Source organism: Miniopterus schreibersii, assembly GCF_964146895.1.
Source record: "Miniopterus schreibersii genome assembly, chromosome: 7".
In the NCBI taxonomy this organism is placed as follows: domain Eukaryota; kingdom Metazoa; phylum Chordata; class Mammalia; order Chiroptera; family Miniopteridae; genus Miniopterus; species Miniopterus schreibersii.
In genome coordinates this window covers 69,445,405-69,471,564 of record NC_138108.1, presented here as the reverse complement: position 1 = coordinate 69,471,564, position 26,160 = coordinate 69,445,405, and the positions used below count along the sequence as shown (strand labels likewise).

Below are 26,160 nucleotides of genomic sequence, written 5' to 3'. Positions count from 1 at the left end.
TGGATTACAGGTTTGTCCCAGGTGGTTGGTGCATTGGTCCAGGACAGCAGTAAGCAAATAGCAAAGATAGCATTGCCCTGAGGGGAAATGCTGGCCTGAGGGCTGCTACCTCGTACATGAGTCTTGGGCTGGATAGAGCGGCAAACTCATATCCTGCAGGAAAGCATCCTCGGTGTGGGCTCCAAGATTCCCACAGATAAACATCAACCAAACATGAGTTCGCCAGAAAGATTTTCAAACACTCAAGAAAAAGATAAACAAACATGTGTTAAACTAAGAATAAAGGAATCCCTGCATTTAAATGGACTCACCTCCAGATTTTCTCTGCTGGCCTTTAGAAAAGTGAGGCGCATCTTCTCTGGCTACAGACTTGGAGATGTTGGGTTCTAAGCAAGGTCTTGGCAACAAGAAGCCCAGGTTCTCATTGCAGGACTCCTTGGAGCTCTCCTCTGTCTTCAGGAGTAAAGGCTGTGTGGTTGGCATCTTTGTTCTGAAGTCCATCATCTCAGTTTCATGTGGAAGTGGAACAGAATGTGCTTGTTCCCATTCCTGATGCTCTGAGGTTATCTGACTAAAAGGAGGAGGAAATGGCTTAATTTAAAACTCACTCCCCATGTCTTCTGGATCCCTGGTTGTCAGTCTAGCCTGGCTTCCTAGGAAATTTGGAGAACTATTTCCAAATGGTGCTGCTGAGCAGGTTGGCTGCATTCCTGAAAGGACAAGACCTCTCCACCCTTCAGCTTTGTTCCCTGAAACTTCTGCCCTCTGCACCCCACACTCAGGCTTCCCCAGTCCCTATTTTGAGCAGAGTGACCAAGGACACCCTTGTACTTCTCCAAAGGAATTAACTAGCCAGGGCTTCTCAATCTATCTTTGGTAAAGGGCCAGTTTTTAAATTTTCCAGTCCATTGTGGACTGACACTTTTGTAAAATGTTATCAAAGTGAATGACTATAAAAATAAAATGAAAATCCAAAATAAGCCTCCATTTTTTTCATTATCAGATCCATGAACATAACATTACTTTGAAAAATTGCTATACAACTTTTTAAGTGTCTAAATTTTTGTGTTTATACTGACTTCATCCTGGACCCATAACAGAAGGAGCACAGAACCACACTTCAAGCAGCACCAATGCAGGGAAAGCAAACCATGACCTTTGTCTGTTTTTTGTCATTTTATTGAATCATAGCCACACCTGTTTGTTTTCAAATGGCCTATGCCTTCAGTCAAAATTCAACTGCAGAGATGAATTATTGCAGTAGAAACCAAGTGGCCCACAAATATTTACCTGGGCCGTGCCACAGTAATATTTATTATGAGCCCTGCTTTCAGGTGATATTTTTCTTCTTTTTGATTGACTTCCTAAAAATGTAGGTTGCCATACAAGCATCATTTCATACTTAAATTCCAATCTAACACTTCAAAGAATATTCCTTACTTGTTTTCTTTTAAATCTTCTTGGTTCATCTCTTGGGGGCGATGAACATCTCTTGGAAAAGTAACGATAATCTCAACACCTAAAGAAACCCGTGACAATAATAGAAAGAAGAAGAAAGGAATGAATTCAAGTGGTAACCGAGAGAAGTATTTTATTTTTGGTTATTTGACTAATCTATTTTTAATGATTACAGAATGGAATTAACCAGGAGGTTTAGCCATAATTGTATCTTTTCTGTCCAGCATATAATAGGTCTTAAATAAATGCTTGCTTAAAGACCCCCCAAAAAACTGTATAACAAAACTTTCCAGATGTAAACTAAAGTCTTATGTGAGCAGTGTTGTCCCGAGGATAGAAAGACAAAGCTATCTTCTGTGAAGTGTAACTGATGACACCTACATTAGAGACTGCCGTGAGAGTTAAATGAGATAATTTATGTATTCCCATGGGAGCTTACTTAACTTTGTCATTTTGGTCATTTCCTGTCTGATTCCATGGAATGATCCCCAGTATAACCCTTAAAAGAGAAAGTTCCAATTTGTAGAATCAATGCTTGCTTACAGTATTCCATGTTAAACAAATATACCTAAAAAACCACTGTGAGTTACGCCCAAATTGCCTGTACTTTAAGGTTTGTCTGTCCGTTCCTTTCTTCCATTCAACAAAGTTTTATTGAGTGTGTAGGCCAAGCCCGAGGCCTTGTGCTGAAGATGTAGAAATAAACATGGTGCAGCTGTGGCCAGCACAGAGCCGATGAGTAAGGAAACAAAGAGAACAGCAAGATAAGTGTGGTGACAGAAGTGAGCAAATGACAATGCAGGAGCCGGCTCGTCCCAGCTTTCAGCCCTGTCCATGGGTTTGTCAGAGCTTATTCAGGCTGCATAGCCTGGAAGAGGCCTGGTTTTAATCAGCTCCACTGGTCAATTGCTAGGGAAAAAGTACACAGGGAAGACAGAGCAGGGCGTGAATCTAGGTCTGCATCCCTCCTCCACTCCTTGGGTGACCTTGGGAAAGTTCCTTAATAGCTATCATTATCAGCATTATCTCAATTAAGGATTGTTTTTTTAAAAAAAGAACTTTAAATTTTATTTTTCAATTACAGTTTATAGTCACTATTATTTTATATTCGTTTCAGGTGAACAGCATAGTGGTCAGACAATCATGTTTTTATTATTTTTAAAGGGCTTTGGGTATTCTGTCACATACACAAGAACCACCATAACAAAAGCATTTTTATTGTTCAATTTTTATGCCTGTGTTATCAATGAGGCTAGTGCATGAAAAACGGTAAATATTTCTAAAAGGGAAAGTTTTGTTTACAATGATAATAGCATTTGCTATCTTTGTTATTCAGTATTATATTTTGTGGCACCATGATGACGTGTCACTAAAAATGAAGTCTCTCTGGAGTGGTTTTGTTTAAAAAACTTTCAAAGTTCCTATCACCGCACTAAGTGAACACAAAATGAGAGGCTTGGAATTACTGCAAAGAGCTGGAGAGAACTTAGAGGCCATCTGATCGGAGCCCTCCATTTGAGAAACGGAGAATCGGATACCCACGAGGCTGTGTGACATGCCCAGAGCCACCCTTGTACTTGAAAGCAAGAGGGATGTCTTTTATAACATTTCTGTAATCGGCCCAGAGGGCAAACACCGAGCTGATGTGTTAGTGTAAGAAAAACACGCAGCAGCCATTCCCAGTCGCTGTCTGCACTGAAAGGATGTCCTGGACAAAGCAAGGTGCGGTTAGTTCTTTGCTACGGAGGGTGCAGTGTCTTCACGAGGACATGCTCTTAAGGATGACTGTATCTTTACAGCAACTGAGGACTAATAAAACCAGAATGTTTTTAACCACATTTAATGTGTTTAAAAAGTCTGTTTATTGGTTGATTTCTTTTCCACACCAAAGAACAAAGATACAGTAGTAAGTATAAGAAATACCCGCTTTTAAAGAAGTTGTTAAAAGCTGATGGGCCGAGCCCTGGCCAGGTAGCTCAGTTGGTTAGAGCGTCATCCCAGGACGCCACGGGTTCGGGTTCTATCCCGGGTCACGGCACAAACAAGAATCAACCAATGATGCATAAACAAGTGGAACAACACATCTCTCTCTCTCCTCTTTCTTCCCTTCTCTCTAAAATCAATCAATAAAAAATATGTACTTAAAAAATGCCAATGAGCCCATCCTAAATTGTTGGCCCTAAATGGGAAAAGAAATTATAAAATGTGCTGACTCTGAAATCAGCTGGGAATATACAAGTGTGTTCTCTCTTTTGTCCCTTGAATGCTGAGAGTGGTCTGGGAGCCTCTGAACCTGCCCAGTGGGCCAGGAAAGATGACGCACCGTCATAGGTGAAAACAAAACACTTGCTCCTTTCTGAATGCATCTCCCCACATGAGAAGGTGTAAATTAACCCCACCAGAAAAATGTTATAGTAGAGAAACTAAAAGGCAACATTTACACGTAGGCAGAAACATAATCTTCTCAAAAATGGAAAAAAGGCCTTCGTAAAGCCTGAAAATGATTGCTAATTTGTAATGTTAAAGCCATTATTAAAATGAAAATTTTAAATTGGCCCAGCCTACTTCATTCAATAAAGAAAAATTATTTTCTCCTGAAAAGTCTCATGTTCCTGTGTTTTTCTGCTTGTTCTGTTTAAATTGATGGGCATCAAGGTTCAAAATATTTTTATAACCACGCCATGTTTTGACAATTTCCTAAATCATAAATCTCAACAAAGAATTTTCAAAAACTGCATTTTCCAGTCTCCTTTGCCACTACAGTTCAGAAAAATAACTTGAGAGACAGGTTCACGTGAGTTACATGAAAAAAGATAAGGTGCAGGCATCCCTTTGCTGATGCGGTGCGGCAGAGAGTCTAAGGTTGCTGCAGACGGAGCTCCCTGGTCGTGGCAGAAGCAGCATGATCGGGGGTCAGTAGCAGCTGGTTTTGAGATGTAATTATAAGAATTCTTTCTGAAAATCCAACCTACAGTCTGCTCTTCTCCTTTGGCTTTTCAATGGTCTATGAACTTTCTAATATCTTTTAAAACTTCCTTTTTAACCGACCTCCAGTAGATTCTGTTATCTGCAACTAAGAATCCTGATGGATATACACTATAGTAAAAATAAAAAATAAAATAAAATAATTAAGGCCTGGCTCTGTGGCTCAGTTGGTTGGGTGTTGTCCTGTGCACCAAAAGGTTGCTGGTTCAGTTCTCGGTCAGGGCACGTGCCCAGGTTTCGGGTGGGATCCCTGGTAGGAAGCATGCAGGAGGCAGCTGATCAAAAACACTGATGTTTCTCTCTCTTTCCCACTTTCCCTTCCTCTCTCTCTAACGATCAATAAAAATCTTTTAAAAAAAAATTAAGCCCAGTAATTTCAGGAAATAAGTTCTTATTACTCATGAAAAGAGCAATTTTACACACTTTATTTCCAGTCTACAAGGTTTGTATCTGTTATGTTCTGGGAAAACAGGTGATTGAGGAATGCAAGATTTTTATACAAAGGAAAGAGATGAGGGAATCTTTGTTGGAATCTATAAATTGTATTTTACACACCACCATCTGTAAAAGCCTATAATAAAGCAAATGCATGGTGCGGGAATACTTAGTTGTTAAAGTCTGTGGGAATGATCCAAACATGGAGATTAATATTTGTGTGTATTTTAGTGATGCTCCCCTTTTCATAGAATACTGCAATAGACAAGCAGATATAAACTAAATGATTAAGTGTGTATATATCTACAACAGAATAAATAGTCTGATGGTATATGCATAAGGTCTTCATAAAGCGTGGAAGCACTTTCAACATTAACCACTTGGAGTATGTTAGAAACAACACATAAATGGGATTTAAAGAGATGTACTAATATTTAAGATGAATGTGACCCACAACAATGCCCCAAACATTTTTATTTTAGACTTTGTGACCGAAAAGAGTAACTAGCTCAACTGAAGACTTTATCAACTATGAGAAGAAAATTTAAAAACATAAATGTTTCTTTTCATACTCCAAGTTACTAAAGCTTAAAGCCACAAGAGCTTCGTGGAGATGCTGAATAAGTGCCATGGCTCCTACATGAAAACGTGAAATACTGCAAATCGATTTAAAAAGAATTGCTAGCCCCTCAAGTGGCAAGTCATCTTCAAACTGAGCCCAATAAATGAATTATGTAACCACTTGGAAGGTGATTGGGATACAACTGGGCATCTGAGAACTTGGCTTTGAATCTTTGAAAGTCAAAGGCCAACCTCAAGGACTGCTTGGAAGGGGACCAGGATTTGTTTATTTTTATTAGGCCTTTCAGGGTTCATGGTGTGAGTAATTTTAAATGTTGCTAAATTATTTGCAGCCTGGGGAAAGGAGATTCCGAGTGAGGCTGAGAAGGCTGCCCAGCAGAGGGCAGCATTGCATAAGGGGCCGGAGGAGACACCGCAGCTTGACTAGCGCTGCTGCAGGGAGGGAGGGTCCCAGGACGAGAGGAAAAAGACATCCAAGGGGGCGGCTTCCCGGCAGTGTTAGAAATGGAAGCCGGAAACTGCAGCAGTTTGAATAAACATTTAATTTAAGAAGTTTATAGGTGATTGGGATAGACAAATGTGATGCTATGGTGACTATTTTCTCAAGTGAAAATTTGCGAATACTTCGTGGTCTGTTCAACGCAAGGACACTTATAGATATGACAGGGCAACATATTTGGAATGGGTCATTGTTCTGGGAAATTCCAGACTTATGGCCTCATAGAATAAAAGACTGAGACTTGGAGCTTTACGGCCTTGTTCAGTTCCCCATCTTCCCCTCAAGGCGGGAGCTCTGGGACAGCAGCGGATGGCCAAATGAAAGGGAACAGATCCTTGTTGCTGATGGAGGATTCTGTGAGGAAAGACATGGGGCGGGGCAGGGGCGGGAGAAATATTACCAAATAAAAGGAAAGGGGCAGAAAATGGCTGGCTGAGATGGCGTGGGGTAGAACAAGGAGAAGGGACACCCGAGGGATGCTCGCTTTGACAAAGCAAGTGGACAAGACTCGCTAATTCGAGTGGACCAAAGGGTAGAATTATGAATGGCTTTTCATTCTCTTTGTGCTTTTCTGTGTTTCCAAAGTTCTGCATGGAGCACTTCTGAAATGAGGGAGAAATCCAAATAACCCACATTATCCGAGATACCTTCTGTCCTGGGTTGCCAATCTCGTCCATCGCCGCTCCAATCTCCTCCTTCGGTAACCAAGATGGAAGGACTGCAGTCATCGTCTTGATCAAACTCCTGAAATATCATAAAGTAGGAACTCGGTTGTTCAGTGTGCTCCTTTTATTTTTTGGCAGAGTGAATGTTGACTTTTCTAGGCTAAAGTTTCACACTGTGGATTCCTTTTAAATTGGATAAAGTATTTAGGACTAAAATAATGGGAGAGTATCTGCCTCCAGAGCACCCAGACGTGGACGTGATTAATTGCATAATCAAAAATGAAGATTAAAGCTGAAATCACATAGACACATAGAAATTCAATATTTTATAATTTATCATGTCGACACCCAGGCTTCTAAGCTGCCACAAAGTCTATCTGGGCGGGTAACTGGAAAGAATCTTTTGGCCACAGTCACAGTGAGCAACCCCAACGGAACAGGATCTTTTCCATGTGCCTCCTTGAGGCATCATTTACAGATGCTGAGGGTGGAAATCCCTGCCCCATATGGAAGCTACAGATAGGGCCCTAGCCCGAAAGGAGGCAGCAAAGCTGATTAAAGTTTCATTCTGCCAGACTCCTGATAAAATCATGGCACACAACCTCTCAAATTTCCTTTTTACCCTCCAGAAAGTAGTCATTATGCCGAAAAACATGGCTGTGAACCAACTTGATTTATAAAAAACTCTTTAAAGAAGAAATGCTTTCTTATTGGAATTCATTGTTGTTGATAGGTTCCTTCATTAGAAGTTGTTGCTGGTGGTTTTGCCCCTTTTAATGACTAGAACAGTGACAGGTGCAAGTGGCAGTTACAATATCCCATCCCAAGCAGCGTATTACAATGAGCTCTCTGGCTTCTCTGATGTGGGTGACCGACTATTTAAGGAGACTGTTGGATGAAAAGTCTTTGCCCGAAATGCAGATGCCTGTTGGACCAGCAAGTAGTCTACCTCAAAGCCTCTGCCAAGAGAGAGCATGGGAATCTTTTTTTTTTTCCCCACTTTGTTCATTTTAATTATCATAGAAAATAATAAAATTAAAACCCTCATTTATACTGCCATTAACAATATTTTAGGTATTCAATCATACTAACTTAGTTGTCATAGCTTACCTTTATGCAGCAAGTCATGCTTTTAAAAGTATTTTCTACTTTCCAGCAAAGGTTAGGTACCCACTCAGACTGTCCTGGTTGTCACTGGCAGATGGGAGACCTGGACTGGTTCACCCTGATCCTAGACTGTTATCAATTTCATGCTCACCCTCCTCTGCATTTCAAAAATTCTACCACTATCTGGCAAATTTCTTCTTCCTCCAATCCAATTACAAAGGGGAGGGGGTGTCCTCTTTTTAGAATGTATGGAAATACAAAATACTTTTTTTTTTAAAGCAAGAGAAAAAATCACCTATAATCCTACAAATGAAAAGCAAACATTGTTAACTGTTATTAACATTTTAAAACATTGTTAACAATTATATTTCCTTTGTCTTTTTCCTAAGAATTTAAATATAGAGTTACATCGTATAATTTTATATCTTAATATAAGCATAAATTACACAGCAATTTAAAATTTCTTTCCCTCACCAAGTACTATCAGAGGGTCATAGCAGTACTTCGTAAGTCCCATGAGTCTTACGACATAAGCTCTATAATGTTTATTAGGCAGTTTTTAATTCTCCACTATTACACATAGTGCTGTGAATATCTTTGTAATTAATACCCTAATTTTGCATTATTTCTTTAGAGTAGATTCCTAGATATGGAATTATAGATCCAAAGAGTAGGAAAAATTTTAAGGCTTTTTTACACACAAAGCTTTAAAAGTAAAGCTTCACCAGCTGTGCACGGGTGTGTTCCATTCCATCTTCCCCTTATCAGTTACCATCACTTTTCATAGTGATGTAATACATAGAATTGGTTGTCTTATTGTTGTTTAAATGTTCATACTTTGATTAGCTGAAAAGTCAGAGATAGTTTCAGATGCCTATTGACCACTGAATTTTTTTTTAGTATATATAGCTTTTGTTCAGATCCTTAGTCAAACAACACTCCATGAGACCTCAAAATGTATTCCTACCACTTCGCATAATTACAATGATTCAATGAAATTTTTATGTTAAGCTTTGGAAAATAGCAGTCCTTATTTGGAAGTGTTAAAAATACAACTGGTTCTCACACCAGGCTTCTATGTTGATTAATGTCAGCTTCAACTGCTCCGTTCATTCATTAGTTGGTCCTTTAGGAAAAGTTGGAAGATGCAGAGTATGGGAACACCTCCCTACTAAATCCATAGCGATAACTAGTATTGACTTACACAGTGCTGACCCTGTTCTCTGCACCCCACATATAGTAGCTAACTTAATGCTCACAACATTTCTAAAGGCAGGAACTATTTTCCCCTTTTCACAGCAAGGCCCAGAGGAGTTTAGTTACTTATCCAAGGTCACATAGCTGGCCAGTGGTAGAGCCGGGATTCACACCCAGACTCTGAAGTCTGGTTCCAGACCTCTTAACAACTCCGCTTTCTTGCTACCATGAAAACTTCAAAACAAAGAATCTCAACAAAAACCAGAAAGGAAAGAAAATAACAATGAGCAAAATTCAGAGAAAGGGTGCTCAAGCCTGGCCGGTGTGGCTCATCGCTTGAGCATTGACCTAGGATCCAGGCAATCGGGGTTTGATTCCCGGTCAGGGCACATGCCCGGGTTGCGGGCTCAGTCCCCAGCAGGCGGCGTGCAGGAGGCAGCCGGTCAATGATTCTCATCATTGATGTTCCCATCTCTCTCTCTCCCTCTCCCTTCCTCTCTCTGAAATCAATAAAGATGGATACTCAAACCTAATTTATAAGTTTTGCACAGGAAAGAATAAGAGATGTGTGTTACCTACCAGTGGCTGACAAGAATGTCTTTTTAGAATAAACTGAAAAACCATAAGCATCACAAACAAAAGGATGCAGAGAATGATATCCACCCCGAAGGCTGTCATGGAAATGAAGACTCATACGGAAACAGCTCAGAATTTTCTAATTCCTTTCAGAATGCTAAATCTGAAAGACTTTAACATGTGCTCAGGTGTCACAAGGAAGGGAATTTAAATAATGACACTCGGTCGTGAGTGGAGAGAAAATGTTAGCGTAGCACATCCCAGACACAAATGAATTTCAGAAACCACTGACAATAATGCAGGTGGTGACAATAGACCAGAAATAGGGCAGCATTCTCATCTACGAGCAGCAGAATGCTAAACAGACAGGAGAGAAAAAGGCATAGAAATCATACATAATTAAATTTGGAAAGAAGATTCTTCTGAGATGAGAAAAGACTGGGAGAGTCTATAAAGAGCCTCTGGGGACAATCCTGCAAGCAAGGCAGCTGCTTATATTTGTCAACTATAAAAACCTATTGCAGGCAACCAAAAAGAAAAGAGAGCTTTCATTCAAAGAAAAGAAGTGATGGATGACCTTCGGTTTTGCAATTGAAACTCTAGAGAAAGCGCTAGGGAAGAAAAGGCAGATTCAACAGTGAAAGGGTCCTGCTTCTCTCTCAGAAATGAGTGCAAAGTTACTTCAACCATAACAAGAAAAACTATAGAGGGAAAGTTCAACAAATATTTTAAAGTTGCACCAAAAAACTGGTATTAATATGAAGGGATTTTTTTGCCTTTTCAAAAAGAAAATTGCTTAAATATACCATAACGCTTTTAAAGTAAATGTGTTTTGTTAATCAATTTCTAATCCATGACACTCACTCTAAAGATTGGTCTCCAGGTATTTTATTTCGATTACTATGTTGTATTAGTAACCAAAAACAACACAACTGTTACAGTGTTGTGACAAAATCCACTGCAAAGCAGGGTTTCTCAGCCTCAGCACTATTGACATTTGTGGCTGGATAGTTCTTTGCTGTGCGGGCCTCCCCTGTGTATTGCAGGATGTTTAGCAGCATCCCCTACCTCTACCCACTGGATGCCAGTAGCACCTCCGCCCTGGTTGTGACATCAAAAATGTCTCCAGCTCTAGCCAGTGTTGCTCAGTGGTTAGAGCATCGGCCCGTGGGCCAAAGGATCATGGGTTCAATTCTCAGTCAAGGGCACATACCTGGGTTGCAGGTTTGATACCCAGCCCTGGTTGTGGCTTGGGGCACATGCAGAGGCAACCAATCGATGTGTCTCTCTCGCATCAATATTTCTCTCTCTCTTTCTCTCTCTCTTTCTACCCTCCTTCCACTCTCTCTAAAAATTAATAGAAAAAGTATCCTTGGGTAAGGATTAACAACAGCAGCAAAAAATTAAGACCCATAAAGATATAGATAAATTCGTTTTCATCAAAATTAAAAACTTCTGTTCCATAAAAGACCTGTTAAAAGGGTCAAGATGGTGGTGTAGGTAAATGGAATACTTGCATCCTCCCACAACCACATCAAACTTACAACTAACCGACAGAACAACCATCACTCAGAAACACCTGGAATCGCTGAACAGAAGTCGTTTAACTAAAGATATAAAAAAGAAGCCACTGAAACTGTTAGGAGGGGCAGAAATGTGAAACAGGCTGATCCCACACCCACGTGTGATGGATAAAAATCCAGAGGGATATCTCGGCTGCAGAGGTCCCTGCTGAGGATCCCGGGGTCCCGGCCTATACCAGGCCTCCAGCCAGGGTTCCAGTACCAGGAAGAGAAGTCCTCATAACTTCTGGCTGTAAAGACCAGTAGGGATTGTCGCTGAGTGGAAAGAGGGCTGCTGGAGTCCCCTGTGTTCCGTTTAAAGGGCCCCCACACAGGCTTACTCAGACTCACTAGCTCCAGGCCTGGGGCACCAGGGACATACAGGGAGGAACTGAATTGTCTGGCTTTGGGATAAGATTTGGAGAGGCAGTTTTATCCCAAACAGAAGTGCTGTCAGAAGCCATTGTTCCTTTGCTGAACCATCCCCCAACAGAGCTGACAGGTGCTATATCTGAGTCTTCATCAACCTGGTTCACACTATTCACCCTGCCCTGCTGGTCCCCTAAAACCTCGCCCAATTGCAGGCCCAACCAAGCCATTTCCAGTGGTTTTTCCATACAAACGGCCTGTCTTGGTTCATGCTATGAACCTTCCTAAGATCTCATAAAGGTTCACAAACCCCAAACAAGCAGCATCCGGCCTCTGCATGACCCGTGCCTCTCACTAGGGGGCCCCAGGCCCAGCAATTGTGGCGCTAGCCCCCGAGCCTCGGTTTGAAGCTTGGCCTCTCCTGGGTATCTTCAAGCCCAGCACAAGTAGCAGCCATCTGTATATTGCTCTGTAGCTCATGCCAGGTGGCCCAGGGAGGGCACAGGCAGTGGCTGGCCTTGGCCTACACCACGTGGGGAGCACCAGGGCAAGAGCTTCAGACCATGCGGGATTACAACTCAACTACCTCCATGAACAACAGACTCAAGGGGCGGACTCAGCAAGCGCCAAAGCCCAACTGAAGCAAGTCCTATCTGTGGGGTCGGCCCTTGCACAGCAGCTCCACCACTGTAGTCACAGTCGGTCCTCACAGCCAATTGCCTGGGTGCATGGAGGTCAATTTCTCCCAGTGATGGGCCAACAACAATCAAGTCGCAACTACACCAGAAGAATATACACAGCCCACACAGGGTGTGGGGGCACACCTGGCGTTCCCAGCTCAGATGACTGGGGAGTCTGACCCACTGGGCCTTACAGGACACTTATGGTGTAAAGTCTCTCTGCCAGGACCAGGAGACATAGCAGCTCTACCTAATACATAGAAACAAACACAGAGAGGTTGCCAAAATGAGGATACAAAGAAACAGGTCCCAAATTACAGAATAGGAGAAATCTCCAGAAAAAGACCTAAATGAAACAGAGGAAAGCAAACTACCAGGTATAGAGTTCAAAATAATGGTTATAATGATGCTCAAGGAACTTAGGGAAAAAGTAGATGAACTTAGAACTTCAACAAAAAGATAGGAAACATAAAAATGGCGGTAGAAAATATAAAAAAGAGCACTGGCCAGGTAGCTCATTAGTTGGAGCATCATCCCATGCACCAAAAAGTCTCAGGTTCGATTCCTGGTCAGGGCACATGCCTAGGTTGCAGATTTGGTCCATAGTTGGGGTATGTACAAGAGACAGCTGATCAATGTTTCTTTCTCTCTCTCTCTCTCCTTTCCTCTCTCTAAAATCAGTGAATGGTCCAGCTGGTGTGGCTCAGTGGTTGAGCATCTACCCATGTACCAAGAAGCCACTGGTTTGATTCCTGGTCAGGGCACATGCTCAGGTTGCAGGATCGATCCCCAGTAGGAAGTGTGCAGGAGGCAGCTGATCGATGTTGATGTTTCTCTCTCATCAGTGTTTCTATCTCTCCCTCTCCCATTCCTCTCTCTCTAAAAACTCAATAAAAACATATTTTTAAAATAACTAAGATAAAATTAGTGAATGTATCTTTGGGTGAGGATTAAGGAAAAATAAAGAACTAGTCAGAAATAAATAATACAATAAATAAAATGAAGAATACATTACAGGGAATCAACAGTAGATAAAGCAGAGGATCAAGTCAGTGGTTTGGAAGATAAGAAAGCAGGAAATACACAATCAGAACAGCAAAAAGAAAAAAAGAATCCAAATAAAGTAAAAATAGTATAAGGAGCCTCTGGGACTTCAAGCATATCAATATTTGTATCACGGGGGTGCCAAAAAGAGAAGAAAGAGAGCAAGAAATTGAAAACCTATTTGAAAAAATGATGATGGAAAACTTCCTCAACCTAGTGAAGAAAGTAGACATACAAGTCCAGGAAACACAGAGTCCCAAACAAGAGGAACCCAAAGAGGGCCACACCAAGACACATCATAATTAAAATGCCAAAGGTTAAAGGCAAAGAGAGAATCTTAAAAGCAGCAAAAGAAAAGCAGTTAGTTACCTACAAGGGAGCTTCCATAAAGTTGTCAGCTGATTTCTCAATGGAAACTTTACAGGCCAGAAGGGATTGACATGAAATAATCAAAATGATGAAAAACAAGGACTTACAATCAAGGTTACTTTACCCAGCAAAGCTATCATTTAGAACCAAAAGACATATATAGAGCTTCTCAGACAAGAAAAAGCTAAAGGAGTTTATTACCACCAGACCAGTATTATAAGAAATGTTAAAGGGTATTCTTTAAACAGAATAAGGGGGAAAAAGATTTTAAAAATATGAACAATAAAATGGCAATAAATACATATCTGTCAACAATTGCTTTAAATGTAAATGGATTAAATGCTCCAATCAAAAGACATAGGGCGGCTAAATGGATAACAAACAAGATTCTTACATATGCTGTCTACAAGAGACTCACTTCAGATCAAAAGACATACGCAGACTGAAAGTAGAGGGATGGGAAGTGATATTTATGGGGGGGGGAAATAATCTGGAATAGCAATACTTATGCCAGACAAAATAGACTTTAAAACAAAGGCTATAACAAAAGATAAAAAAGAACCCAACAATTATACTTCTGTTTATTTATTCAAAGAAACCCAAAACACTAAATTGAAAAGACATCTGGATCCCTATGTTCACTTCATCATTATTTACAATAGCCAAGATATGGAAGCAACATAAGTGTCCATCAATAGATGAATGGATAAAGATATATTGTATATATACAATAAAATATGACTCAGCCATAAAAAAAAGAAATCTTGCCATCTGCAACAACATGGATGAACCTAGAGGGTAGTGTGCTGAGTAAAATAGGGCAGACAGAGAAAGACAAATACCATATGATTTCACTTATATGTGGAATCTAAAAACCAAAATAAATGAACAAGCAGACCTAAAACAGACTCACAGATATAGAGAATATTTTGATGGTTGCAAGATGGGGGGCCTAGGAAGGACGAGTGAAAAAGGGGGAGAGATTAAAAAGTATAAACTGCCAGTTATAAAGAGTCACGGGGATGTAAAGTACAGCATAGGAAATATAGTCAATAATACTCTAGTAACTATGTATGGTGTCTAATGGGTACTTGATTTATTGGAGTGATCACTTCATCTAAGTTATATAAATGTCTAATCCCTGGGATGTACACCTGAAACTAATACACTATTGTACATCAACTTTAATAGAAAAATAAAAATCAGTTTTTAAAAAGGGTGAATAAGGAAGCCAAGTTTTTCTACTGATGAGCAGAAAATATTTGTGAATCATATATTCAGAATATATAAAGAATTCTCTAAACCCAACAGTAAGAAAATTAATAATCCAATTAGAAAATGGACGGAAGACTTAGACAATCAATGCTGATAGCAAATAAACATATGAGAAAATGTTCAGCATTGGTCATTAGGGAAATACAAATTAAAACTACAATGAGCTCGGCTGGCATGGCTCAGTGGATGAGCATCGACCTAGGATCCAGGAGACTGAGGTTCAATTCCTGGTCAGGGCACATGCCCGGGTTGCGGGCTTGATCCCCAGTGGGGTGTGTGCAGGAGGCAGCGAATCAATGACTCTTATCATTGATGTTTCTATCTCTCTGGCCCTCTCCCTTCCTCTCTCTGAAATCAATAAAGACATATTTTTTTTAAAAAAATACAATGAGATACCACCACACAACTATCAGAATGGTTAAAATAAAAAAAATACTGACAGTACCAAATGCTAACAAAGGTGTAAAGAAACTGAATCCATCTGGTGGGAATATAAAATAGTAAAGCCACTCTGGAAAATTGTTTGACTTTTTTAAAAGTTAAACATACATATGGCCTAGTAACTGGACTCTCGGCATGTATCTTAGAGAAAGAAAACATATGTGTGCACAAAAATCTGTGCACAAATTTTCACAGTAGCTTTATTTGTAATAGCCCCAAACTGGAAACAACCCAAATGTCTTTCAATGGGTGAGTGGTTAAATAAACTGTGGAACATCTGTATCGTAGAATACTACTTAGTTATCCAAAGAAACTATTGACATACACAACCTGGATCTAACTCAAGAGCATTATGTTGAGTAGAAAAAGCCAATCTCAAAAGTTTACATATATGATAATTCCATTTATATGACATTCTCAAAGTGAAAATAAAATTATAGAGATGGAGAACAGATCAGTGGTTGCCAGGAGTTAGGGAAGGGAGGTGTGTGTGGTTAAAAAGAGGGCAGTAGGAAGGGATTACTTCGTGGTGACAAAACAGTTTTACATCTTGATTGTTGTGATTCAGGGGATAAAAGGTCATAGAACTCTGCACACAGACTCACACAAACAGAAAAGAGAGAGAGAGAGAGAAAGGCTTACATGCAAAGACTAGGGAAATCCAATTAGGTCTGTAGGTTAGTTAATTGTATTGCATCAATGTCAATTTCCTAGTTTTGGCAATGTACTACAGTTACAACAATAGTTCTCGTTGAGGGAAGCTGGTGAAGGACACAAAGGACCTCTATGTATAAGTTCTTGTGACTCAATAATTATTGCAAAATAAAAGCTTAAAAAAGGATGTCTTGTTTTTTAATTTTCTTTGTTGTTTTGGGATGATTTTTGAAAGGGAAAAGGGAATAAAATGTGTTTACTCCACCATCTCCGAAACTCCTCATTATTGTTTATAAATAGTATAGTCCATACTTCATTAACTTTCAAAAATAAACAATTTTGTGGCCATATTTTTCTGATCCATAAAATATTGAGTAGTAATATTTTTAACTGCTTGGGCTATGTTAATTTTTATAAAAATTCAAAAGGTACTATTACCAATTTGTTTAAGTCTTGGGTATCACTCCACAATTTTCTATGGATCACAATGTTTATTACTAGTACTGTTACTGCACTAGGAGGGGCATTTGTGGAGTCATTCATCACAGGCAGGGAGTGGCAACTAGGGACAAGAGGAGGCATCTCCTTTGTGGTACCCTGTGATGGATTTGATATGATCAGATTCATGATCTTCTCCTTTTTCATATTAACACCCATAAAGACAAGCCACACTTTGTTTAGTGTGGATGCAACAATATTTTGTGGTATTAGATACACACACATACACACACAATGCATGAGACTGAGGGTTGACTAGCTAATTACTGCTCTGAGATTAAACTCGAAGAACACTGTCTTATTTAATGTGCTTTAAATTTCTTTTAATATAATTGCGGTACATAATTGTTATAAAATATTCAAGCAACACAAATGAAGCAGTAGATGAAGTAGGTTATTCATTTTTTGTTGGTTTGTTTCTCTAAAGAGAGCAACTTACCTCACTGCTGCTGATGCTTTGCAAGAGTATATTATGGTTTTTAGTAACTGTCATATCAGTTGGAGAAGAGTTTGTATCGTGACAAATGTCAAGAAATGATTCAGTATGTCTTTCTGCCAAAAGAAACATAATAACGTGTTTTGATAACACTCATCTCCGGCAATTTCACAGGAGAATTTAGCTCTTGGTTCTAAAATCAGTTCCATTTTGTCAAAGATTTTCCTGAAATAGTGGTCTGGGATCCTGATGCACTTCAGGGGATAATTTTCACAGGAAGAGATGCGAGGACAAGAGTCCACAGAATGAATGGGGTTTTGTTTGATTTTTAAAAACTAGACAAAGCTGCTATGTGAAACCCCGAACAAGGGGCTGGAAATTGCATTTGCTCTATAGTCACCAAAATTAAAAACATTTAGCTACTCTGAGCACACATCCCGTCTAGTACTGAATCCACATTAAATTGACACGGTTTGAACACCAGTGAACTCCCAGGTAGCTCCTGAGGGACACTGTTCTGATTCATGCCCCTCCTGCTAGCCTGCCTTCCTCAAATAAGCATGGGCTTTTCAATGAAAACTTATGCTGGTTCCAATGGCGCTTCCATTTATCTTGTAGCTGAAACAAAATTGAACAAGTGATCCATACTCAGACCCTCTATTTCTTCATCACATTTTTCTTCTTAACTCTTTGCAATCTATCTTCTGCCTCTATCCTGCCATTGAAACTTCTCCCTTCCTTACCATACCTGCCTTGTAACCTCTTTTCTAATTTGATGTTGTTTCCATTTATTCCTCTTGCAACTCTCTCCCAATTCTCCTCCACCCCCCTCACTCCCTTGAGACCCTATGTGCACAACACTCCCTAACTGTGGGTACACCTCCTCGGCTCAGTACCCCCAATTTTTTCACCGTCATTAATCTGTCAATGATTTTGTCCACTTTCAGGTTCTCACAGTCTCCTTTGTGTAGACATCTCCCAGACTAACATATCAACCCATCTTTCCCAGAAGCACTGTCCTACAGAAAATTGCTACTTGAAAGTGCCAAGGTTCCGTCAATACAGTGTTTGAGAACACATTACCTTTAATATCCTCACCAAACCACCCTTCTTCTAGTTTGTTGATTATATTTCCATCTTCCCACGTCCCATGGCTGAAACTCCGGAATTATGTTTGACTCAACTCTTTCTCAACTTTTGTCTTTGTGTCTCCTCTATCAACTTTACATTACTAGGTTCTGTGAATTCTTCTTTCACAATATCTATTAAACTCACCACACCCAGCACCTCTCAGACCTCCTGCCACATCTTGCCCACGGATTCTTTCCCTGGCTCTTACCACCATATGCGGACACTTCCATACTTTCTTAATAGAGCTCCCTGCCACAAGTCTCTTTCTTTGAACCCATCCTACACAATAAGAACAGGTTAATTTTCCTAAAACATGGCTTTCATCATTCTCTGGTTCAAATTCTTTAGTGAATCTATTTTATTGGAAAAAATTATATCAGCTTTACTTTTAATGGGTCCTCAATGGACCCAGTGTCTTTATGTATCTGATGTTATGCGTTCCTTTTCCCTGACATGAACTTTCGGTTCTAGTCTCCCATTTGGTCCTGGGATAACCATGCTCCCTTATAGCATGGTGCCTCTGCTCCACAAAATCAAATCCCATCGTTTTTCAAGGACCAGACTGAGTCTCACCTCTTCCATGAAACCCTCTTAGGTATACCCTTGTTTCCTGCCCAGAAGCTTCAAACAAAAAGCCAATTAAACAATAAAGTCAAGCAGGTTTCACAAAGTCGTATGTTACTCAGTAGCATTTTTTTTCATTTTGCCTTTCGCTATGTCTTTGCTCAGACTCTCTTTCCCTATCTCTATCAAGCCTTCTCTTTTTTCTTCCTACCATATCTCATCCAGCATTCAAGAACCACCGTAAGTCCCTCTTCCCCTTTCAAGTTCACAATAAGTTCTTTCTCCTCTGACTTATATGATGTGTCTCTGACCACTTTCAAAGGGCTTATTTGCATCCCTCAGAGAACCTGGTCATGGGCTTTCAGTCACTGCTCAATAAATAATTGTTGGCTAGATTTCTTTAAATGGACCATCAAATACATGTAGAAAAAGAAAGATTCGTAGTAGGGCTCTTATAGTTGGGAACATTTGAAAGTGAAATAAAAATATTTACCTGGTTTGGGCATTGAATTCATCAGAATGTCCAATAACTGCTGTTTCTTAAAACTCTTTACTTGTGACACATAATGTATTGCTGATTTTCCACTAAAGTCACAGAGTTTGGGATCTCTAGGAGGAATAGAATCAACACAAAGATTATTAGTTAAATCTGTAGAAAAAGAAAACGAATATGGAAGGAGAAACATTGACACATCAAATAAATGAAAATAATCTTATGTAGTTTGGGGATGACAATAATGACTTCAAATGTATGAGGTAGTGACAATTTTTCTAGAAACACTCTAATATTTGTGGAAAAAGTTTTGGACAAAAACTTTCATAATTCTTCAGTGAGGTATAAATTAAGTAAAGATAAAACATCCTGATAAACCATTGTCCTATCATTCCAAACAGTTGACTTGACTTTTTCTTTCCAGTGTCTTAGCTAACTGCTTACTTTCTTGATATATCTTTTTTTCTAAGGCTAACACCTAATTTTTATCATTCAAAATAGTAGAATCTCTCTTTAAAATTAAGCTGATATGCTTACTTCATAGGCTCTTGTTTGAGTGGAGAGATCTTGTCATAAAACCCTGCTCTGCATGGTCTTTTCATTTCTCTTTGCTTTGCCCTGTGGTGGTTAAGCCCAACTGGCTGATCTTAGGGCTCCTTGCAACAGCACTAATATCCTCTCTATGCTGCACTGAATCTAGACATCAGCTCAGAGAGACCCAGAGGGTAAATGATGAGAACCGGATCAACAGGTTATGGTGAGGAAACAATGGTAAAACTTCACTCGTCATGTTCTGGGACAAGGAGAGAGTTGAGCATGGTCTCCGACCTAACACCTTCGAATTTGAACCTGTTGTTATGGGACTGGGTATTGTTTTATGATACGAAACAATATTCTATTATGGCCTTTTCTCCACTAAGGTCACGATTCAAGAGAAATAGCATAAGATCAAGGATCAGGAAACTGCCACTACCTTGATATGTGGCCTTAAGCAAGTCACTTTACTTGTTGGGACCTCAGTTTGTTCATCTGCCTGGATAGTGTTTCTCTGTGTGGCATCATTTAATCTCCTGTATTCTGGACCCCACTTCAGGACTACTGAGCACCATCTCTGGGGTGGTATCCAATCTCCTCAGCTGTTCCTCAACACTAAATTCTGAGGTAGCTTCAAACTTCCATCTTCAACCTCTTATACTAACTGATACTTTTACAATAGCTCACATTCCAGATTATACTTTTCTTTTTTAAGCTCCCTCCCCAAAACAAAATCCATATGAAAAAGCTTGGGCCATGTGTTCTTATTTGATGACAAAATATCTAGGTAACAAACAGCATCAGGAAACCAATCCTAGCATGGGAGGCTACTTGTTAACCCTCTGATTTTTTAAAAGTTAATTGTTTACTTGTCCCCTCCTAAAAGAGCATGTTAGCATATAGTAATTTTTAGATTACTGGAAATCACTACTATAAATCCTTTTGATAATGGACAATGCTTTCCAAAATAATTAATAACACACTGGAGGTAGGAAGCTATATACTAAAGAATCATCTGACATGCCCAGTAACTATGAAAAGAGTAAGTATTTAAACAAATAAAACAAAGGACCAATGTAATAAGAATAATAGATAGCAACATCCAACATCCGTACATCACTTTGCAACTGCAAAGTCCCTTTTATGAACACCCATGTGCATTTAGTATATGTAATTTGAACAATCTAAATGACTTCTGTAAATAAGAATGGCATCTATGCCTTTCCATAGGTGATGACGGACCACTCATACTCACGCACGATGCCTGAGGAGCTCAGTCAGAACCTCCACAGGACTGTAGGCTGTTAGCATATCAAGACTCTCAAACAGGTCCACGTCTCTCACAGCCAGCATCAGAGGGGTCAGGCCATGTTGGTTGGGGAAATTTACATCCAGGAACTCTTCAGATGCCTTTAAAAACATGAAACTTTATTTCCTTTATGTTTTTCTGAATGTTTATTATACTAATCTTTGCATTTTCATTGGTTGACCAAATTCTTATTTTAACTTCAATATATTTGAGAGGGAGTTGATGAATTGAAAGAACACAGCCTGAGAGGCAGACAGCCCTGGGTTTGAATTTTAGCTTGAGTTGGTTATTTAACCTCCCTGATAGGGTTCTATCAAGGACACTCTGTTAAAAGGTGATTAAATCACACTGATAAAATAAGGGACACCACCAGTTACACAATGAATCATTTTCATTTGGGACATAATTATACTACAAAATTGATATTTATCTAAAATTCAAATTTAACTGAGTGCCCTGTGTTTTTGTTTGCAAAACTGGCAACCCTCCTCACTGGCCTTTAGAGCCCTTAGCTATAAAGCAGCAATAACAGTGTGTTCCCTGCAGGGCTGTTTTAACGACTGGAGAGCAGAGTGTCTGACAGAGGCTCAATAACATTTGTGGAATGAATGGCTGATTTACAATAATAAGGCCTCTCATTTAACTGTATTTATATAATCAAATGGAGGCTATATAAATGTTGTTTTAATGTCTTAATTAAATTTTAAATTTGGATAATTCAAAACTGAAAAGCTACTGGAAGGCCAAATTATCCAAATTGTTTATTTCATAGACCAAAGTAACTCACTCATTTTCATCTTATTTCACTTTATGCCATGTTAATATAGTCAGCGTCTCTACCTCAGTTCCTCCAGGGACAAACTAGAGATAATGATATTACCTCAGAGTGGTGTTGTGGGAATTAGTTAACTTTTTTTCAGTCTCTGAAAAGAAACCACCTCTTATATCAATGTTTATTATTAGTTAGAACCAACATGAAAATTTTGAGCTGAGACAAGTCTTACAGCAGCATATTAATTCAGCATCTGCTGCTTAAACTCGGGATCCAGTTATAGGCACCAGTTTCTTAAAACTCGGTTGCCAATCTTTAGGGGTGAAAACTGTGGTCACAAAAACAGACACTAGATTACAACTGTTGCAAATACCATTAAGATAAAATGTACTGTCTTTCAAAAAGAATTCTAAGCCAGAATTCATGACGTATGGCAATTTTAGACTATCATTTAATTCAACAAAAAATGTAGAGTCCTTTGGATATTGTTGTATATTTTCTTGAACTCTAGGTGACTAGAATGTCATTCACTTTTTCTTTATCTGTTTGTGTCTCTACCATAAGGGAATGGAAGAAACTGTTTCCTAGCAGCAATTGATTTTCTTTCAGTCAAAAGGTGATGTGATCTGACGGTATCTCTGAAGGTAAATGCCCTCGGTTATGCATATGGTTTTGCAAGTTACATTGGGAAAGAATATCTATGGGTAGAAAATCTAACCAAGAAGATCAATACCCTATGAAGACAGCATTTTAAAAATGTATCGTCTTAACTCCTTTAGTCACAACTAAATACTATGCAAAGCTAGGCTCTCAGATTCCCTTTTCTGGATAAAGATAATAACTGCAACTAGTCCAAAGGGATCTAAGCAGCAATTGTACAAACGGCAATGATGTCAAGGGAATGCATCTGAGCAAGCTGACAGCTCTCCAGGGGCATCCTGGGACCACATCATTTCCCAGAGGTGTTGCATCCAGAGCAGGAAGGTGGAAATAGGCTGTTGCTTTGTTCTTTTATTACATTATTTTTCAACCCAGTGTCATGTCTGATCCTGTTTCTTTCTCATATTTCCTGCCTGAAACTTCCTGGGACTGTATTTGCAAAGAACTGATTTCTCTTTAAAAGGAGTTATATGTAGCCTGTGCCCTTCTTACCACCCACCCACCCACCTACCCGAAGGCAGAAGCAAACATCAATTTGACTGACCAACAATTGTTGAAGTTGTTCTAGATCACCTTGCCATGAACTTTGTAGAAGTTGCATTTGGGGAGCTTGGATTTCATTGATGGCCAAGAGCTGTCTTTGGACATCACAATTAGCCACATGGACCGCAGTTTGATGCTTGTAATTGCAAAGGGTGATATCTGCTCCCTTTTCCAGAAGAAACCCAACAACCTGCAACACCACAACATTCTCGTTTAGCATTTTTCAGGGCCAATAGTGTTTTCGGGGCTGAGTGGAAAACTTACTTAAATGTGGCTTTGATTCATGATATAGGAAAGGAGACTAAGAGGGGCATAAAAATGAAGAACTGATTTGGAAGTAGGTGATTGTATTTGCCTTTTGTAAATTTGGGAAACAAAAATCTCCATAATGTGGATGGTTTGAGGATACTACAGTTTTTTTAAACTAACGGTCTGTGAGTATTTCATGTCCAGATAAAACATTCAAGTCTTATTAGTATCATCTGTAGTTTTAGAATATCAAACCCCAAAATTCAGGCTTATAGATTATTGAATGTTTCAAGTATTTCTAGGTAGAGAACAAGCTCCAATTATGGTGAAGGCATCATTTACTCAACAAATATGGATTGAGGGAGTGACTAGCATGTGTGTCAAGAACTGTTCTTGGTGCTGAGACCTCAACAATGAATAGACAGATGACCAGCCTTTAAGGCATTTGCAATCTAGTGAGGAACAGAGACAGATAAAAAGATAATTACAACACAGTGTGATATACGCAATGTTAGGGTAAATACAGGAAGCAGAGGGGGGCACTTAGAAGAAACCTGTTAAGCTGTCTTAGAGGGGCTGGGAAGACTTCCTGGAGAAAGTGCTGTCTAAGTTGAGAACTGTGGAAACAGACTCAACTGACTAGGCAGAGACTGCTGGGAAAGATTGTTTCAAGCAAAGGATATAGTGTGAACAAAGTACTGTGAATGCTATGAACAGAATTATGTCACCTAAAAATCCATATGTTGAAGCCCTAACCTGCAATGTGATTGTATTTGGAGAGAGAGCCTTTAAGAAGTAATTAAGGTTAAATAAGTTTGTAAGGAGCGGGCCCTGATATGACAGGCTTAGCGTCCTTATAAGAAGAGGCATCATCTCTCCCTCTCCCTCTCCTCATTTCCTTGAAGATTATAATTCTAATTCCTAAAAAGGGGTTGGTAAGGCCTTTCAAGTTAGCTACTAATGATTTCATCACATCTCCTACTCCTGCTTCCCCCCCGCCCCCGCCCCCCCCCCCCAGCTCCTTCCAGAGCTTTGAATGTCATTTGTCCTCTTGTCCACTGTATCAGTTCAGGATCCCTCTCTTATAATCCAGCCCACTGTATGTGTATAGGTATCACCTCTTCACGTTGCCCTGTGGAGATTGGGGCTCATGGAACTGAAGCAAATGCTGGCTATTACTATTATGAATAATAAACTATCATTTTTCTCTGACCCAGGATCTTGTGTCTTCTGCCAAACTCTGAAACTATGGCAATTTCAGCTGCTTCACAGTTGATAATTTTTGCAAAAGGTAAGATGATTAAACAGGAATGAGGGCTTCAGGGGCTAATTAATGGTATTTAAGAAAAGTTCATGGGAAATGGTAACAAATATGTTAACCAAATTGTATGGTAAATGGGACACTTAATGATCTTCCACTTTACTGACTACACATGACTGTTTAAGGAACTAAACAGGGAGGTAGTTATAGGATGTCTATCGGGAAATAAGTTTAAAACAGCTGTCTCCTGGTTTTTGAGAATTCTTCTGTGGGTGGTACCTTCCTTACCAATCTGGCAGTTGGCCTCAGGTTCACGCCATTGTAGCAAATAATGCCAAGATTTGTCCTGGGTGAGCAGAAGATTCTAATTCCTTTCAGACAACAGTTACAGAGATGCATGTCTTCACTGAGGATGGAAGTAGGAAAATTGATGATTGAAATGGTAAGAAACCAGGCACACTTTGAACTTTGGCTGGTTCATTTAGAATATGGGTGGTAAGATGCATAATGCTTGATAAGGAGGAGTGACAATAGCTATCTTGCAGCTTAGCCCTTCCTGCTGACCACCTTAGATCCATTTAATGATGAAGGCAAAGTCTCAGAATTTTTGCAGTAGGTTTAGCTACTCTAAGGGAGCATTGGCTCTCTTGGGGGATTTCCCTGAGACAGAAAAATTCCCATGGTAAACTACAGATGAGGCATTAACTAGTGTTCAGGTTCTTACTGGCCTGGATTGGGTTAGATTGCTGATGAAGGTGACTCACTAGAGAAAGAGAAACAGACACAAAGAAATCTAGACAGTTTCTTCTGATCAGCCCCACTGCCTTGAAAAACTCCCGTAGACTTTATGTCAAAATCAGGTGAAATTTTAAGAGATGTTATCATGACAATGAGTCAGCAAATGATTTATATTAATGTAGAATCCTTAAAAAAAAAATTTAAAGGTCCTGCTGTGAAATTTAAGTCCGAGTCAACCAAAGGCTTCAAACCCTGAAGCTCCAGTCAGAAAGCAATGGGGCCGTAGCCACTGAGTCACCCTTGCCTGTAGCTGAAGTAGATGGTGTCAGTAATAGTTACTTTGCCACCTGATAGAGGGCTTAGACAGACTGAAAACATCAGGACTTCATTTAGTTGAGCAACGAGAAGCCTCCATGTTTCTGGAAACCAGAAGTAAATGTACCTTGCTTATTGGCCTATAACCACCCTTTCTCCTTGTTCCTAACCCCTCTCCAGCCCCCTGTACCCCAACCGCATCTGCTTTAAGGAAAAAGAGCATAAGAAGTGGGACACCCTATCTTCAAAGGGGACTGAAGATCATGGCCATCCATGAGAGTACATTGGTGAACTCTGGGGAGAGGAAAGACTCAAGCCTTTATGGCTCTTGGAGTTGCATTGCTTGCTGCCCAATCCTTGGGTGGGTATCTGAATTCAGCTAATGGGGTTTGCAGTAGGGAAGGAAAGCTAGCGTGGTTCTGTGGGTGGTGCTTTTGGGGTCAATTCAATGTACTATTGTTGCAGCTTCTATATCTGAATCTGCAATAGGAATTAATGTATTATAAGTGTATACTTCCCAATCCCATTAAGTGTCAGGTAGGATTCTTCTGACCATGATGAGTTACTATGTAGAAAAGTGCTAGTATCTTTGGAGCCCCTGACCCTTTTGAGTCTCTATGACTGATCATATTGCCAACTGGGAAGCCTCTGGCAAAGGGAGGGAGTCTCCACCCAGAGTTGTCCCTTGGGGATTTGGACTTATAGACTCCCTGACATATGCAATAGGTACATCACTTTTGAAAAGTAGATATTAGCTTG

The 26,160-nt window shown here is 39.8% G+C and overlaps 1 protein-coding gene across 2 annotated transcripts in view; it reads right to left on the bottom strand.

Moving 5' to 3' along the window:
* MAP3K19 (mitogen-activated protein kinase kinase kinase 19) overlaps positions 1-26,160 on the bottom strand; it is a 71,544-nt gene that overhangs the window by 13,269 nt on the left and 32,115 nt on the right. For both annotated transcript variants that reach the window (XM_081142999.1, XM_081143000.1), the window contains 7 exons: positions 22,840-23,028; positions 20,810-20,964; positions 19,021-19,136; positions 16,836-16,948; positions 6,607-6,703; positions 1,441-1,519; positions 312-571 (listed from right to left, as the gene is read on the bottom strand). In XM_081142999.1, coding sequence (XP_080999125.1) covers positions 312-571; positions 1,441-1,519; positions 6,607-6,703; positions 16,836-16,948; positions 19,021-19,136; positions 20,810-20,964; positions 22,840-23,028 — 1,009 coding nt within the window. The remainder of the gene's footprint in view (positions 1-311; positions 572-1,440; positions 1,520-6,606; positions 6,704-16,835; positions 16,949-19,020; positions 19,137-20,809; positions 20,965-22,839; positions 23,029-26,160) is intronic.